This window comes from Thalassophryne amazonica, chromosome 11 (assembly GCF_902500255.1).
Source record: "Thalassophryne amazonica chromosome 11, fThaAma1.1, whole genome shotgun sequence".
Lineage (NCBI taxonomy): Eukaryota > Metazoa > Chordata > Actinopteri > Batrachoidiformes > Batrachoididae > Thalassophryne > Thalassophryne amazonica.
Window position 1 is genome coordinate 15,733,761 of NC_047113.1, and position 15,913 is coordinate 15,749,673.

A 15,913-nucleotide genomic window follows, 5' to 3' on the forward strand; every position below is an offset into this window, starting at 1 on the left:
TTGTTTGCCAAAATCTCACGATACATGACCCCATCCATCCTCCCTTCAGTATGGTGCAGTCGTCCTGTCCCCTTTGCAGAAAAGCAAATCTAAAAATGATGTTTCCACCCCCATGCTTCACGGTTGGAATGGTGTTCTTGGGGTTGTTCTCATCCCCCTAAACATGGTAAGTGGAGATGATTCCAAAAAGCTCTATTCAGGTCTCATCTGACCACATGACCTTCTCCCATGCCTTCTCTGGATCATCCAGATGGTCACTGGTGAGCTTCAAACAGGCCTGGACATGTGCTGACATGAGCAGGGGGACCTCGCTGCCTTGCAGAATTTTAAACCATGATGGCGCTATGTGTTACTAATGCAGTCTTTGCGACTGTGATCCCAGCTCTCTTCAGGTCAGTGACCAGGTCCTCCTGTGTTGTTCTGGACTTTCTCAGAATCATCCTTACCCCACGAGGTGAGATCTTGCATGTAGCCCAAAACCGGAGAACACTGACAGTCATCATGTGTTTCTTCCATTTTCTAAGAACTGCTCCAACGGTGTTGCCTTCTCACCAAGCTGCTTGCCTGTTGTCCTGTAGCCCAACCCAGCCTTGTACGGGTCTAGTTTTGTCCCTGGTGTCCTTAGACAGCTCTTTGGTCTTGGCCATGGTGGACAGGTTGGGGTGTGATTGATTGAGTGTGTGGACAGGTGTCTTTTATACAGGTAACGAATTCAAACAGGTACCATTAATGCAGAATAGGAGGCCTTCTTAAAGACAAATGAACAGGTCTGAGAGCCAGAATTCTTGCTGGTTGGTAGGGGATCAAATACTTATTTCATGCAATAAAATGCAAATTAATTATAAAAAAAAACCTCAATGTAATTTTACAGAATTTTTTAAGATTCTGTCTCTCACAGTTGAAGTGTATCTCCGATAAAAATTACAGACCTCTCCATTCTTTGTAGGTGGGAAAACTTGCAAAATCAACAGTGGATCAAATACTTAATTGCTCCACTGTACATGTAGGATCAGTATTTGTATAAAAACCTAGCTAGCTTAACTCTGGTGAGATGCAATCTATGCAGTATCTTAAACTGGATGAGACTCTACATTAGACAGAGTGAGGTTGAGTGAATACGCTGTACAGCATGCTCCCAATTCTCAGCTATAATATCAATATTGAAATCCTGCTCCCATGCAGATTTAATTTTGCCCAAGTAAGACATATGATTAGTCTGCAATGTTTATATAATTAGCAATATTGCCTCTTGCAACTGGGTCCTAGTCCAATATAGTGTTAAGGGTGTCTGCACCTGAAATATATGGAAACGAGTCATGACTTCTGGCAAAACTTTGAGCCTGAAGGTATCTAAAGAAATGTGTTCTTGTTAAAGCATGATCCCGCTGAAGGGTTTCAAATGTTACAAAGATGCCATCTGAGAAAAGGTCACTAAAAAGATCAGACCCTGCTTGTGCCATACTTGAAATCCTGCGTCACTCTGGGATACAGGAAAAAGATGGTTATCGGACAAGAGCATATACCCACACGTGGTACTGAAATTAAAATGTTTTCTGAACTGGAACCAAACGAAGAGATTCTTTAACAACTGGATTTTTTTATGCTGTTAATTTTTACAGGCAGTGGAGAGCATATTAGAGAAACAGGAGGTGTGTCCGGATAAGAAAAAAACTTCCATATATGCCCAAGTGGGACCCTCTTGCTTTTGTACATTGAGAGCCAATAATTGTACTTGGCAATATTTGCTGACTAGTATTAAAAAAGAAAATAGGGCAAACCTAGCCCTCCCATTGATTTCCAGGAGAGATCTCTTAGCTCTGGGGGTGGACCCATGCCAAACAAAAGAGGAAATTTGGGTATTAAATTCCTGAAAGATTTAGGAAAGAAAAACGGGATCATTTAAAATAGATATAAGAAACGAGGCACTTTTACTGCATTAATCCTGCTTGCAAGGGAGATAGGCAGTTGTTGGCAGTTTCCTCACTTGCGAGGATAGTGGGAAGGCCTTTTTTTTTTTAGTTTATTTTCTACGAGCCCTCTGGTGGCTGAAAAGTCCGATGCGGGATGCACAAGACCTGTTACACTTAGGGCAAATGAACACTTGAGTAGGCTGGGCTTGTGCTGCTGCCCACTCTGTCTTTGATGCTTCTGGCGTGAGGCCTCACTTCTTTCTGCCTCAAACTTCAGGCTGGCGGATTTGATGCTGGAACGCCAGCTGAGTCTATCTGTAGCTAGATGCTGCCATGACTGATGCTGACTGCCTGCAAGGGAGAGCTGTTTCTTCAGCTGGTCCTTATAGCACTTTTTGGGGGCCCCTTGGTTTCGTCTCCCTTCCTTGAGCTCGCCAAAGAGAATTAATTTCGGCATGCGTGTATCATCCATCCTGGCTACGTGACCTGCCCAACGAAGCTGTTGTTTGAGTATTACAGACTCCATGCTGGGCAATTTGGCTCTGGTAAGGATGCCCTCATTTGAGACATAGTCATGTCACTTGATCCCGAAGATGTTTCGGAGGCAACGCTGATGAAAGCGTTCCAGTAATCTGATCTGCTGGCAATACAGAACCCAGGTTTCAGCTCCATACAGGAGGGTAGGGACCACAATGGCTCTGTAGACCTGCACTTTTGTGGAAAGGCGCCAGTGCATGATTCTGCCAGACTTTCTTTGAGAGTCGACCAAAAGAACTGCTGGCCTTGGCAAGGTGACTGTCTAGGTCCTTGGCAACAGATGCGTCGTTTGAGATAACACTACCGAGATACGTGAAGTGCTCTACTGCATTCAGGCTGGTACCCTTGATGTTGATTTGGGGTGGGGTATATGCTGTACGGGGGACCGGTTGATATAACACTTCTGTCTTTCTCAGGCTGATGGTGAGGCCGAAGGCTCTTGCTGCTTCAGCAAAACAGTTGACTGTGATGCAAGGCTTGCTCCGTATGGGCGATGAGGCGCAGTCATCTGCGAAGAGCAGCTCCATGATTAGCTGTTCTGTGATCTTAGTGTGGGACAGAAGGCGCCGCAAGTTTAAACAGACTTCCGTCGGTTCTGAAGCGGATATACGAGGTCTATTAGGTAATAAAACCGACCCTTTTATTTTTTTACTATATGGATTTGAATGACGTACAATTACACCAATCATGCTTAACCCTCGTGCGCATGCGTGAGTTTTTTCACGCGTGTCGGTGACGTCATTTCCCTGTGGCAGGCCTTGAGTGAGATGTGGTCCCGCCCTCTCGGCTGAATTTCTTTGTTTCACACGCTGCTCGAGACGGCGCGTGTTGCTTTATCAAAATTTTCTCTGGACCTGTGAGGAATATCCGAGTGGACACTATTTGAGAAATTAAGCTGGTTTTCGGTGAAAAGTTAACGGCTGATGAGAGATTATGGGGTGGTTTCTGTCGCTGTAAGGACTTCCCACCCAGCGGGACGTCGTGCAGCGCTTCCAGGCGCCGTCGTCAGCCTGTTTCGACCTGAAAAACATCCTAATTTAAGGCTTAATTCACCAGGGCGTCGTGAGGACAACAGAGAAGATTCAGAAGAGGCCAGCATGCGGACTTTATGCAGACATTCCACTGTTTAAGGACATTTTGTAATGAAAGACGTGCGCGCAAATTCGCCGAGTCGGCAAATCTGTGTGTGCCGCGACAGGAAAACACCTCCGTGTTGAAAACCATTTGTAAAATCAGGCGGCTTTTGATGGCTTTCAACAAGTGAGTAACTGAGAAATTGTTTAACAGCTTGGGCATGTTCCAACTTGCCCGTAAGGTTTCCAACGGAGGTGTTTTTTCCTGTTGCGGACCCCCCGCGGTCGGGTCCAGCCCAACATGCGACTCTGCCCGCACATTCTTTCATTACAAAATGTCTGTTAACAATGGAATGTGCGAATAAACTCCTCATGCCGACTTCTTCTGAAAGTTCTCTGTTCTGATGACTTCCTGGGTCAACAGAGCCTGAAACGTGAAAGTTTTCAACTTGAAACGGCGAGACGCTGCCGCCTCGAAGCGCAGATCGCCGTCAGGCGCCGTGGGCTGTCCTTAAAGCGACACTACCAGACCAAAATCTCTCAGCCGTTAAATTTTTACCGAAAACCAGCTGAATTTATCAAATGGTGTCCACTCAGTTGTGTCTTACAGTTTTGAAAAAAATTTGATCAAACAAAGCAGCAGTCTGAGCCATTCCTAAACGATGGGGAGGAAAAAAAAAAAAAAAAAATCGACGAGAGGGTGGGCCACTCCTCACTCAAAGACTGCCCACAGGCGAAGACGTAACCGACAGGCATGTCTGATGTAATTACACGTGATTCAAATCCATATTGTTTTTGAAAAAATAAGATCGGATACTTTTCTAATAGACCTCGTAGATGCCATTTGTCAAGTCTTCTTTGGCCTCACGAGGCATCATGCTGAAGAAGATGGACAACAGAGTGGGCGCGAGGATGCAACCTTGTTTGACGCCATTTGAGATGGGGAAGCTGCCGGACAGAGTCCCGTTGTACTTCATTTGTCCCATCTGGCCTTCATGCAGCTGGCGGATGATGGTGAGGAGCTTTGGAGCTTTCCACAAACCCTCTCGACTGACCTTGTCAAAAGCCTTGGTTAGGTCTATGAAGGCTGCATAAAGGGCCATGTTCTGTTCTCTGCACTCCTCCTGGATCTGTCTCAGGACGAAGATCATGTCGGTGGTTCCCCTGTTGGCCCGAAATCCGCACTGGCTCTCGGGAGTATTTTCATGCACTATGGTAGGGGTAAGCCTGTTGAGCAGCACTCGAGCCAAAATCTTACCTGCTATTGAGAGGAGAGTGATGCCCCGGTAATTAGAACAGTCGGACTTGTCACCCTTGTTCTTGTACAGGGAGACAATGACCGCATCCCGAAGCTCATGTGGAACCATTTCCTTTTCCCAGCAACTGGAGAAGAGAATCTGAAGCTTGTCGAGGACTGCCTCCATTTTGGTACACCTCTGCTGGGATGCCATCTATGCCAGGAGACTACCCTGGATTCAGCTGCGTGGTGGCCTTTCGGATCTCTTCAAGTGTTGGGGGGCCATCAAGTTCCCATTTCATCTCCACCTGGGGAATCTTCTCGATTGATGACTCTTGCACAGTGTGCTTGTCACTGAAGAGGTTTTCAAAGTGTTCTGACCAACGCTGCATAATGGTTTCCTTGTCCGTCAGAAGGGTGAAGCCGTCTGAGGAGCGCAGGGGTGCTTGCACTTGATGTGCTGGCCCATGGATGGTCTTAAGGGCTTCATAAAAGGAGCGCATGTCTCCGGCATCGGCATGTTGTTGTGTCTTCTCCGCAAAAGCTAGCCACCAGTCGTTCTGCAGTATGCGGAGCTTGCTTTGCAGTGTGGAGCAGGCATTTCTGTAAGCTGTCTTGGCAGAGTGGTCATCAGGCTTAGCTAAAAGAGTCTTGTGGCATGCACGTTTCTTTTCTAGTAGTTCCTGGATCTGTGCATCAGACTCATCAAACCAGTCTTTATTTTTCCTGGCTGAGAAGCCCACTACTTCTGCTGCCGTCTCCTGAAGGATGGTCTTTAATCTCATCCACTGTTGTTCAGGGTCGTCAGGCAGGCCTTCTTCTCCACCCAGTCTCTCCTCTAATTTGGCCTGGAACTCCATTTTTGTGTCTATGTCTTGCAGCTTGTGGACTTGTAGCTTCTTAAACTGTGGGCCTTTCTTCTTAGGAGGGGGCTTGAAAGTGAAAGCAATCTTGGAACGGACCAAGTAATGATCCGTATAGCAATCCGCGCTAGGCATCACCCTGGTATGTAGTACGTCTCTTCTATCACGCTGTCACGTCAGAACGTAGTCCAGAAGGTGCCAGTGCTTGGAGCGTGGGTGTCTCCAGGTTGCTTTGAATCTCTCTTTCTGTTGGAACAGGCTGTTGGTGATCGTCATGTGCAGAGCAGAACTCCAGCAGCAGGCGGCCATTGCCGTTACAGTTGCCTATGCCATGTTTCCCTAGCACGTCCTTCCATACATCAGAGTCGCGGCCCACTCTGGCATTGAAATCTCCCATGATGAGGAGCTTGTCCTGGGTGTCAACACGCTGTAGAAGGTCGTGCAGATCGCTATAGAAAGCCTCCTTAACTCCGATGTCGGCCTGCATGGTTGGGGCATACACACTAACAATAGTGGCAAAATCCTTGTTGTTGATGGGGAGCCGGAGTGACATGTGTCAGTCAGAATGTCCAACTGGCAAACTGTGTAACCTATGTGCTATGGCGCTCTTAATCATGAACCTGACCCCTGAGAGTCGATGATCTTCTTTAGCCTTCGCTGACCAGAACAGTGTGTAGCCTGTACCTTCCTCGGTGAGTGACCCTTGGTCTGCAAAGCGCACCTCGCTGAGTGCAGCAATGTGTATGTCAAGCCTTGCTAGCTCTTTGGCGACTAAGGCTGAGCATCTTCGAGGACGATCGCTATTGTCTGAGTCCATCATTGTGCGTACATTCCAGCACGCGATTTTCATGTTCTTTGTTTTTTTTTTTCGCACCGTGTATAGTGATGCCCGTTGGCAGCGGTGAGCCAACCGGGGTCTAGTGAGACAAGCCATGTTTAGACCAGATTTCTAGGTCTGTCTCCATGTGGAGCAAGCAGGGCTAACCCTAAACAAGGCTGCTTGGTCACCCAGGGCCCTGCCGGATGATGCTGTTGTCTCGGGTCAGCAATCAAACGACCATAGCGCCTGAGCCGCCTGCATGCAGCATCGAGACTGCAGCTCCCAGTGCCATCATGCACCTGCTGTTTTTGTCTCTTCCCATCGCTGCAGGGCTTTCCTTCCCGCCTGCGCTCGATGCTTAAAGTGGGGATCAGCTCGCGCACACCAATTCCACTCTTTAGGCAAGGTGGCACTCCACAGTGGCACAGACAAGCTGAGACGGCTGTGGCGACCACCAGGCTGTAGGTTTTACATCAGAGTGACCTTCTCCTAGCCTCTGGCTAAAGAGCCTTCCTCGGAGGCACGGGGGCAGTAACCCAGGCTGGGGGTTTAACTTCAGGGTTTTCCTTCCCTTAGGTGGACCGCCTTAACAGGGCTAATGAGTCCCATCTACCCACTGCTATAACCCAGTCAGCTGGGAGGCTCGTGATGGCGGGAGCGCCTAGATCCCGTATAGGTCATGGACCTACCACGGCCATACTTGAATAAACAATATCTGTGTTGTAAAACAACAACAACAAAAACACAAAGCCAACCTAATCAAAACCAAAGTGAGTGCAGCTCCAGGAAAACCTACCTGAAACAATCTAAAACTGACTCAATCTAAACCAAAAACAATTCATCTAGCGCAACGTAACTATAGCTTGTAAGCTAACAAACGGAATATCAAATCAAATTTATTTATTTATTTATATAGCGCCAAGTCACAACAAACAGTCGCCCCAAGGCGCTTTATATTGTAAGGCAAGAGCCATACAACAATTACAGAAAAACAGAAAAACCCCAACGGTCAAAATGACCCCCCTGTGAGCAAGCACGCACTTGGCGAGTCTTGGGCAGTCTTCTGCTGGGACTGGTTGGGGCTGAGGGAATATAAAGCTAACCAAATCTAAATGCATTTAAAACAATCACAGTCGAAACCTTTATCACTATGAAAACAGATAAGTGTGTATAAAGCTAACTGAATCTGAAAGTAACTGAAAAACAGGTAACTGAACATAAATTAATGCAAAGATATGCAAATTGTTAAATGAATATAAAGCTAGCAATCTAAAATGTACTTAAAATCACACTATCAGAATCTAAAAATGTATTTATCACTATGAACAATTTCATGCAGAGCAATAGAGATAGGCAAAGATGTCCATTTAACTAGATCTTCCTCAGTATTGTCCAACAGATTTTTGAAGTAAGGGTGAGAGACAGATTCCTAAATAGGTAAAGGAGTGCTGTTCTAATTTAAATGGGAAGATTAGCCGTATGGAACTTGAAGTGCTAGAGCTAGGTTTTACCATAAGGGTAAGGGAGCAGTATAATGGCCTCAGGTGGGTGAATTTTGAACAGTGTATAGCCCCTCATAACGCAAACTGTAAAAGGAAAACAAAAAGGAAGACAAAATGAAACATTAACAGAACAATTTAAGTAGAAGTAAAAAGGGTGTCCGATGAACAAATGCTGAGCTCCTCCCAACTGAGAGATCGCACTAATATCCTCTAAAGTAGGGACGACAAGGCACATGAAACGTGGCTGTAACCAGATGAAAACACTAAACTAGACCTGGCCAGCAGAACACATTTATAAGGTTTTAAGGCAGAAAAAGATGCTAATAATTAGCTTTATATACTTTGCAGTGGATGTTGGCAGTTACAATTATAACTTCAGAATCAAACAGATAAAACTTGGAGGAATTGCATCGCCCCAACTGAAACTGATAACTATAAAGTTACTCACACCTAAAATTAGCTGAACTGCTGAAGGTGCTTTACAGCTGAGGTATGTCAAGGACACCTGAAATTTCAGAATGAGGAGCGGAATACTATTTTAGCTTAACTAAAGCAAGGAGTCACCAATTTTATAATACTAGAACATTGAAAGAGTTGATTTAGCACTGTGATAGAGTATATTTAACTCTATTTGGACTGGGACCAAATGTTATCCCAGCAGAGTAAATTTTACTCTGCAAAATTTACTGTGTTCTTACCTGTCAATCTGGTCGTTTTCTGCATAAACAAACATTCATTCTTCCTGCTCAAACAGCAAGCCAATCCAATCCAATCCACTTTATTTATATAGCACATTTAAAACAACAGAACAGTTTCCAAAGTGCTGCACATAAAAATGATTATACAACTATACAAAACAATAAACCCACTCAGATACTAATAAATAAATAAACATAAAAACAATAAATAAATAAAACACTAGGCCAAAGACAACAGAGGACCATACAACTCATGCAGAGCTAAAAGCCAGAGAATAAAAGTGGGTCTTCAGACGAGACTTAAAACACTCCATTGTGGGGGCTGTTCGAACGTGGAGAGGCAGAGCGTTCCAGAGTCTGGGCCCAGCCACAGAGAAGGCCCTGTCCCCCCCCTGGTCTTAAGTCTCGTCCTAGGCCCTCAGACCTCAGAGCACGTGCTGGGGTGTAAATTTGGGGCCAGTCCATTTAAAGCTTTAAAAACAAATAAAATTTTTAAATCAATTCTAAAATTAACAGGGAGCCAGTGCAAAGACGCAAGAATGGGTGTAATATGTTCATGTTTTTTGCTCCCAGTTAAGAGGCGTGCAGCAGCGTTCTGGACTAACTGCAATCTGTGAAGTGTATTTTGATTAATTCCATAAAAAAGTGAATTGCAGTAGTCCAGGCGTGAAGAAATAAAAGCATGCATGACGCGCTCCAAGTCAGAAAAGGATAAAATTGATTTAATTTTGGTTAAAAGACGAAGCTGATAAAAGCTGGATTTAACAACCGCCTTGACCTGCCTGTTCAGTTTAAGATCAGAGTCCATAATGACGCCAAGGTTGGTGGCTGTGGGCTTCATGTGTTGACTGAGAGGGCCCAGGTCTAATCGAACTGTGGAACCAACACTGGGCCCAAACACCATCACCTCGGTTTTGTTCTCATTTAAGCTAAGAAAATTTTTTGAGCCAGAACCCTGGGGGACTCCACAGTTCAGAGGAACAGAAGACGAGGTGGACTCCCCCAGCCTGACAGTAAATGAACGGCCTGTAAGGTAAGAATGGAACCAGTCCAAGGCTGTCCCCCTGACACCCACACAGTTCTCAAGAAGAGATAAAAGAGTTGCATGGTCAACTGTGTCGAAGGCAGCAGTCAAGTCTAAAAGCACCAGAATGGCGGAATCACCAGAATCAGTGATTAAAAACCTTTAAAAGTGCAGACTCCGTGCCGTGAAATAATTTATAACCTGACTGAAAACTGTCTAAAATGTTGTTCGTTTCTAAAAACTCTTGTAATTGTACAAGAACAGCTTTTTTCCAAAATCTTTGAAATAAAAGGAAGCTTAGATATGGGCCTATAATTAGAGATAACAGAGTTATCAAGACTCGCTTTCTTTAAAAGAGGCTCAACTACAGCCTGCTTACAAAATGCAGGAACTTTTCCTGACATAAGGCTGCTGTTGACCAAAATAACAACATCAGGGCCGATAGTTCCCCAGACCTCTTTAAAGAGTCGTGGGGGGATACAGTCTGAGGGACAAAATGAAGGTTTGAGATTTTTAACAATATTTGATAAATCTGAAAATAACACAGGTTCAAACCGGTCTAACACAGCAGAACAGGTGTGAGCCATGATTGAACTGGCCGAAGTGACAGTCATCCCAGCCCTAATACTGGCGACCTTATCACAAAAGAAATTTAAAAAGCGATTACAAACAACTTGAGTTGCTTCCAAAGTGGTGGATTGGCCAGGGTTTAACAAAGATCCAATAGTTTTAAAAGCACACGAGGTTTGTCCCAGTTATCAGAAATTAGATTGGAAAAGTATTTTGCCTTTTCAGACCTGACCATATTTTGGAATTTTCTCCAACTTTTTTTTAAGAATTTGATAGGAGACAGTCAGTCCATCTTTCTTCCATTTGCGCTCCGCCCTCCTACACTCACGTCTGGCCTGTCGCACAGTTTCATTCAAGCAGGGCTCCTGCCTGGGTTTAGGGCACATAGCTTTGAGTGGAGCAATAGTGTTCATAACGGTATTGATGCCAAAAGAAAAGTAGATGCAATTTCTTCTGTGTTTTGGCATGTGACAGCTACATTGTTTTTGAGGCCACAAAAAGGGAGGAGAAATGATCTCCCGCTCCTGGCCTCAGCTGCCGCCGATAGCATGCAGAAACACTGGGTTTATTACTGCTGTCTAAAATAAAATTAAATAACACCGGACCAGGCCAGGGGCGAATCCATGTGGGAAGGGAGCATGGGCGGCGGCTCACAGCCCTAAAGGTCCACTTTTGAAGACATTTTTCATACTGTTACTAATACTATTTAATATTAATTTCAACAACTAAAATGTTTAGAAAGCATTTAAATGTTTGAAAGAATTTAATAGTTGCATTTATAAACAATGTAGGTTAGAAATGGAAAGTTTTACTGTTACAGTGCTGTCAACATTTAAATATGAGGTCAAGAAAGGTGTCTTTATTTAATTTTTTTTATTCAACAAGTATTTATGTTCAATAAGTCAAGAAAGCGAGTACTGGCAAAATGGGTTGTCTTTTTCATGTTGAGGTGGTGGGGGGGGGGTGTTGTCGGCAGCTGCTGAAAGTAACTAATAAAAGGAACTAGTAATCTAACTTACTTTTCAAGGAGTAATCAGTAATTGGACTACTTTTTCAAAGTAACTGTGGCAACACTGTTTATATAATACACCAGATAACTAGATTTGAAAGAGGCCATTTACCTTTGCAGTTCATGCTTGCATTCCTAAATCAAAGTGGGTGAACGGCAGTCTACTGTGTGCATTATTTGTGTGCGGCCTTTTGCTGCTCACCTATCCAACAAGGATGTCATGTCACTCAGTTGCCTTGCTAGCTCTCCATTTTCCATCTGCAATCTCTGAAGGGCTTCTTGATTCTTTTCCTCCACCTCCTGTCTCCACTGGTCTTGCTCCTCCAGGATAGCAAGTTCCCCCAGTACTTCTTCCATCTCATCCTTCAGCTGTTTCAGATTCTCTTCAGACTCCTCCCTCTCCTGCTCCAGTAGCACAGACAGGGAGTCTACAAGTGCCTGCAAAAAAAGAGAAAACAGGCAAGTTACAGCTTCAGTGTCTGGGTATGCACAAAACTTTGGGAGATATCAAACCCATGATGCAAGATGAAACAAGGTGTAACCCTCTCTTTCTTTAGCTCTTCCACAAGTGTAGCATGTTCTTCCTGGAGTTTTATTTTTCTCTTTTTCTCATCTCTTTTGGCCTCATTTAACAAGTTCAGCTCCATCTTCAACTCCTCCACTCTCCTCAGCCCCTCCTCTTGAGTCTTGCCTAAAATCAAGTAAAACAGGCACATTGTCAAAATTATTTTTTCCAGTTTAAATGAATAGCTGCTGGGCTTTACAGAAACATACTTTCTTCTTCTGAGAACACACATCTCTGTTTAAGGTACGCCACTCTCTCATCCAGCTCCTGCTCTGTTCTCCTCACCACCTCCCTTAGTCTAGCAAGCTCTGCCTTCTGCTGCCGCACTACAGCTTGAGAGTCTTGAAGTTCTTGGTTGGCTAATGCCATTTGTGTCTCCATGTCACTCAGAGACTTCTGTGAAGACTTAAACTCCAGATCTTGGTTTTGCAACTTGTTCTCTGCCTCCCATAAAGCATCTTTGGATGCCTGTAACTCTTGTTGGTGTTTCTGTGCCTCCTCCTCTTTTTGCCCCAGTATACCGTGGGTTTTTTCTAGCTCGGTTGAGTATTCTTTCAGCTTGGTTTCAACCTCCCTGGACAGAATGGACAAATGGATGTCATCATGAACATATGAGCTCTTGCCTGCTTGGAAAATTTAATTGCTTTACTTACCTTAATTTGACCTCCATCTTAGAATCTGCATCAGTGATATCTTGACTCTTCTCTTGAATCTGCAAACGGAGATCCTAAATAAACCCCACAAGGATCAATAAATCATTTTCCCAAGACAAAAAACAGAAATGTCACCTTCTTTTATAGTCACAACTAATGCACCGATTCTACCTGGATTTGTTCATTGGCTGCATCCAGGTATTCCTGCACAACTCTGATCTCCTCCCTCAGCTCCCGTATCTCGGCTGGAAAATACATCGTATTATACAAAATAGTATAGATGCAAGCAATGCCACACAAAAATAAAAGCAGGGATGATGTCATCTGCAAATGTGATGTGAATTTGTATAGAAAAGACAATAATAACAATAAGATGAATGGTGTTGTATATAGAATAGGCATTTACAGACAGGTGATAACTCAGCCTAAAGTGACAACTTTACAAGAGATAATGAAAAAGTAGCTTTTCTATCATTTAGAAATTAATACAACCAAAACCTCAAGGCAAACAACACTTACCATGCAAGTTGGCATTCTCATTTTCTAGCTCTTGGTTCTGTACTTTGAGTGCTTGATAGAGTTCCTCTGTAACAGTTTTTAAAAATATATCAACTACCACACACTGCTGGTTAGCTACATTCACTTATCAGTACAGCCAACTACATTAGTAGTCCATGTTACTAATGTTAAACCTTACCTAAATCATTATTCTTGTCCTTCAGTGCAGTGACAGTAGCCTTGGAAGCTTGAAGTTCAGTTTGTAGTGCATTCACGTGACCTTCAGTGTTAATTTTCAGGACACTTATCTCCTACACACGCAAAATTAACAAGTAAAATGCCATGCATATTGAATTATACTGTCAGGAGACTACGTGTATAAGTTGTACCTTGTTTTTAACATCTAAATTGTTCCTGGCCTCCATTAGTTCCATTGTGAGGGAATTAATTCTCTTCTTTGTAGTGTCAGCAGAAACCTAATCAAAATATACAAATCAATGACATCACTGATGCAGCATTGCTGAGAATAAGATGAGACTGTGAAGGGCAGTTCTATGAGACTGTCATGTCCATTACCGCGTTTAATGGTCCTCCTGTGATCTAGCCATCCCAGAGAATTATTGTTCGTCCATTATTTGAAGGATGATGTTTGACAGTGGTTTTAATTTTGACAAACAAATTGACTCTGTGGTCAAATTGAGCTTTTATCAACTACAGCTTTTAGCGAAGGTGAAGCCTTTTTTAAATCATGTAGATCTGGAAAAAGCATTCAGGTTAGTTCATGTTAATTAGTTCTCGGCAGGACTATTGCAGTGGGCTTTACCTTGGACTCTCCCAGTCTTCCCTCAACTTGGACTAGTTCAAAATGCTGCAGCACATCTGCTAACTAACACGCATAGATGTGACGACATCGCCCCAGTCCTCTATGCTCTGGATTGGCTTCCAGTTTGGGCTAAAACTGATTTTAACTGATTTTTCTTATGTTTGTTTTTAAAGCTCTGAATGGTTTGGCCCCACCATACTTAGCTGAGCTGCTGACACATCGGGACCAAACCAGAGTTTTGAGATCTTCTAAGCCAGGGGTCACCAACCCTGGTCCTGGAGGGCACCTGCCCTGCATCTTTTCTCACTCTCCCTGTTCCACTCCCAGGCAATTAACTCTATCAGGTGTGATCAGCCAATCAAGAGCTGGAAAACACAGCTTAAAAAAAAAAAAAAAAAGACAGGTGTGACTTGATTGGTAGACATGGAAAACATGCAGGACAGGTGCCCTTCAGGAACAGGGTTGATGACCCCTGTTCTAACTAGGGCGCACTAGGGTTCTGGAGTCCAGATACTGCCACTAGGGAGAATAGGCTTTCTCTGTGGCCGCACTCAGACTGTGGAACAAGCTTCCACCAAACATCCGCACTCTGATCTGGGTCTTTTTGAATCTAAATGAAAAGCCTTCCTTTTTAGAATGACTTTTCCACAACCAGCAGCACATTGACATTTTATTTAGTTCTTATCTGTAAATATTTTGGATGTATATTTTTACTGATGTGTCTGTTTTAAATTTGCTTGTTGTCTTAAGTTATTCTTTATGTTTTTATCTGACTGAAGCACTTTGGTCACCCTCTGGGCTGTGAAAAGGGCTATATAAATAAAGTTTGATTACTTTCTTCATCCTATTGAGAATAAGAAGTCTATGGGATGGCTAGATCACAGCAGGACCACTGAAAGCCGTAATGGACGTGACAGTCTCATGGAATTGCCCTGATGCCAAACACACATTTCATTCTGCTTTGATGAAGCTGAGACTTGCAAATAAATCTCAGGCCTAAACATAAGCCTCATAATGCAACAAACCTTGCATTTTAAAAAGTCATTGATTTTCTTGAGTTCAGCTAGCTGTCTTTCAAGGGTAGTAATATTGGCAGCATAGGATGTTTTCTCCCTGACTGCAACCAGCAGTTTGGCCTCCACCTTCTGCAGATCCTCTACTAAGGCAGTCAAGCGACGATCCTGTTCTCCTCGCTGCTGCACCAGAGACCGGACCTGAAAAATAGCAAATTACTGATTATAGAAAAACAACTGTGCCTGTTTCTACTACACAAATGTTTCTAAGAACAGTACCTCTCTCTCTAAATGTATCCTCTGTTTCTTTTCCATGGTCATACTATTCTTTTCCATCTTTGCACTTCCCATAGATCCTTCAACCTGTGTTGGCAAAAATAAGCATTACTGTTCAGTTTTGGACAGAGAGATGCTATTCTGGTGTCATCTCAGCTGTATTACTACATGTTTATTTAAAATAACAGCTTACAAGCCCATCAACTGACAAAGTCCTGCGCACAGGAGACACAAGTGCATGTCTGGATGGTGAGCGCATCGGAGCCACAGCACCTGGGGACATGAACAGTCAGTTTTGTAGGTCAACCTGATCTCAGCCCCGAGTGTCAAAGTCTGAATACTCTTGATTATCGTCAAACTCTCAAATGAATACATAAACAAATGTACTAGTGCACCGCGCTCATACCTCTGCCAACAAGGTTTCCAATTTCAAAAATTTTAACCATGGAAAAATTTTTCTCTGTCAAAGTCCTGTTAGAAGTGGCTTTTCATAAGATAAATTTGATGTGATCAAATGTCAGGAGTATGTATTTGTATGTATTTAGCATTTAGTTGACTTGAATCGAAGTTTTTGTGATGTCAGGATTATTTTTTCCAACATTTTTGTTTTCTGAATTCTTTTTCAGATGATTTTCACACAACATTGGTAACCCCTGCTCATGCACAATTTGTCATTGCTTTTGGGCACTTGCTTTCTGACTGATAACTGGAACATAGACTGGAACCTCCACCCAATTTTGGTGGTACAGGTAAATCCAGAACAGAAAAATGAGAGCGATAGAGGCACTTTTGATAGAGATATAATGCAAAATGTACACCAACCTGCCTTTTCAATATTAAAT

General features: G+C 43.5%; 1 protein-coding gene across 1 annotated transcript in view; it reads right to left on the reverse strand.

The window, feature by feature from the left end:
* The window catches only part of hmmr (hyaluronan-mediated motility receptor (RHAMM)), a 29,821-nt gene that overhangs the window by 11,130 nt on the left and 2,778 nt on the right, over positions 1 to 15,913 (reverse strand). The window contains exons 3-13 of the mRNA XM_034181912.1: positions 15,265 to 15,344; positions 15,075 to 15,158; positions 14,808 to 14,996; positions 13,349 to 13,435; positions 13,159 to 13,270; positions 12,981 to 13,046; positions 12,633 to 12,706; positions 12,462 to 12,535; positions 12,015 to 12,382; positions 11,786 to 11,934; positions 11,446 to 11,681 (exon numbers count right to left, since the gene is read on the reverse strand). Of these exons, the coding sequence (XP_034037803.1) occupies positions 11,446 to 11,681; positions 11,786 to 11,934; positions 12,015 to 12,382; positions 12,462 to 12,535; positions 12,633 to 12,706; positions 12,981 to 13,046; positions 13,159 to 13,270; positions 13,349 to 13,435; positions 14,808 to 14,996; positions 15,075 to 15,158; positions 15,265 to 15,344 (1,519 nt within the window). The remainder of the gene's footprint in view (positions 1 to 11,445; positions 11,682 to 11,785; positions 11,935 to 12,014; positions 12,383 to 12,461; positions 12,536 to 12,632; positions 12,707 to 12,980; positions 13,047 to 13,158; positions 13,271 to 13,348; positions 13,436 to 14,807; positions 14,997 to 15,074; positions 15,159 to 15,264; positions 15,345 to 15,913) is intronic.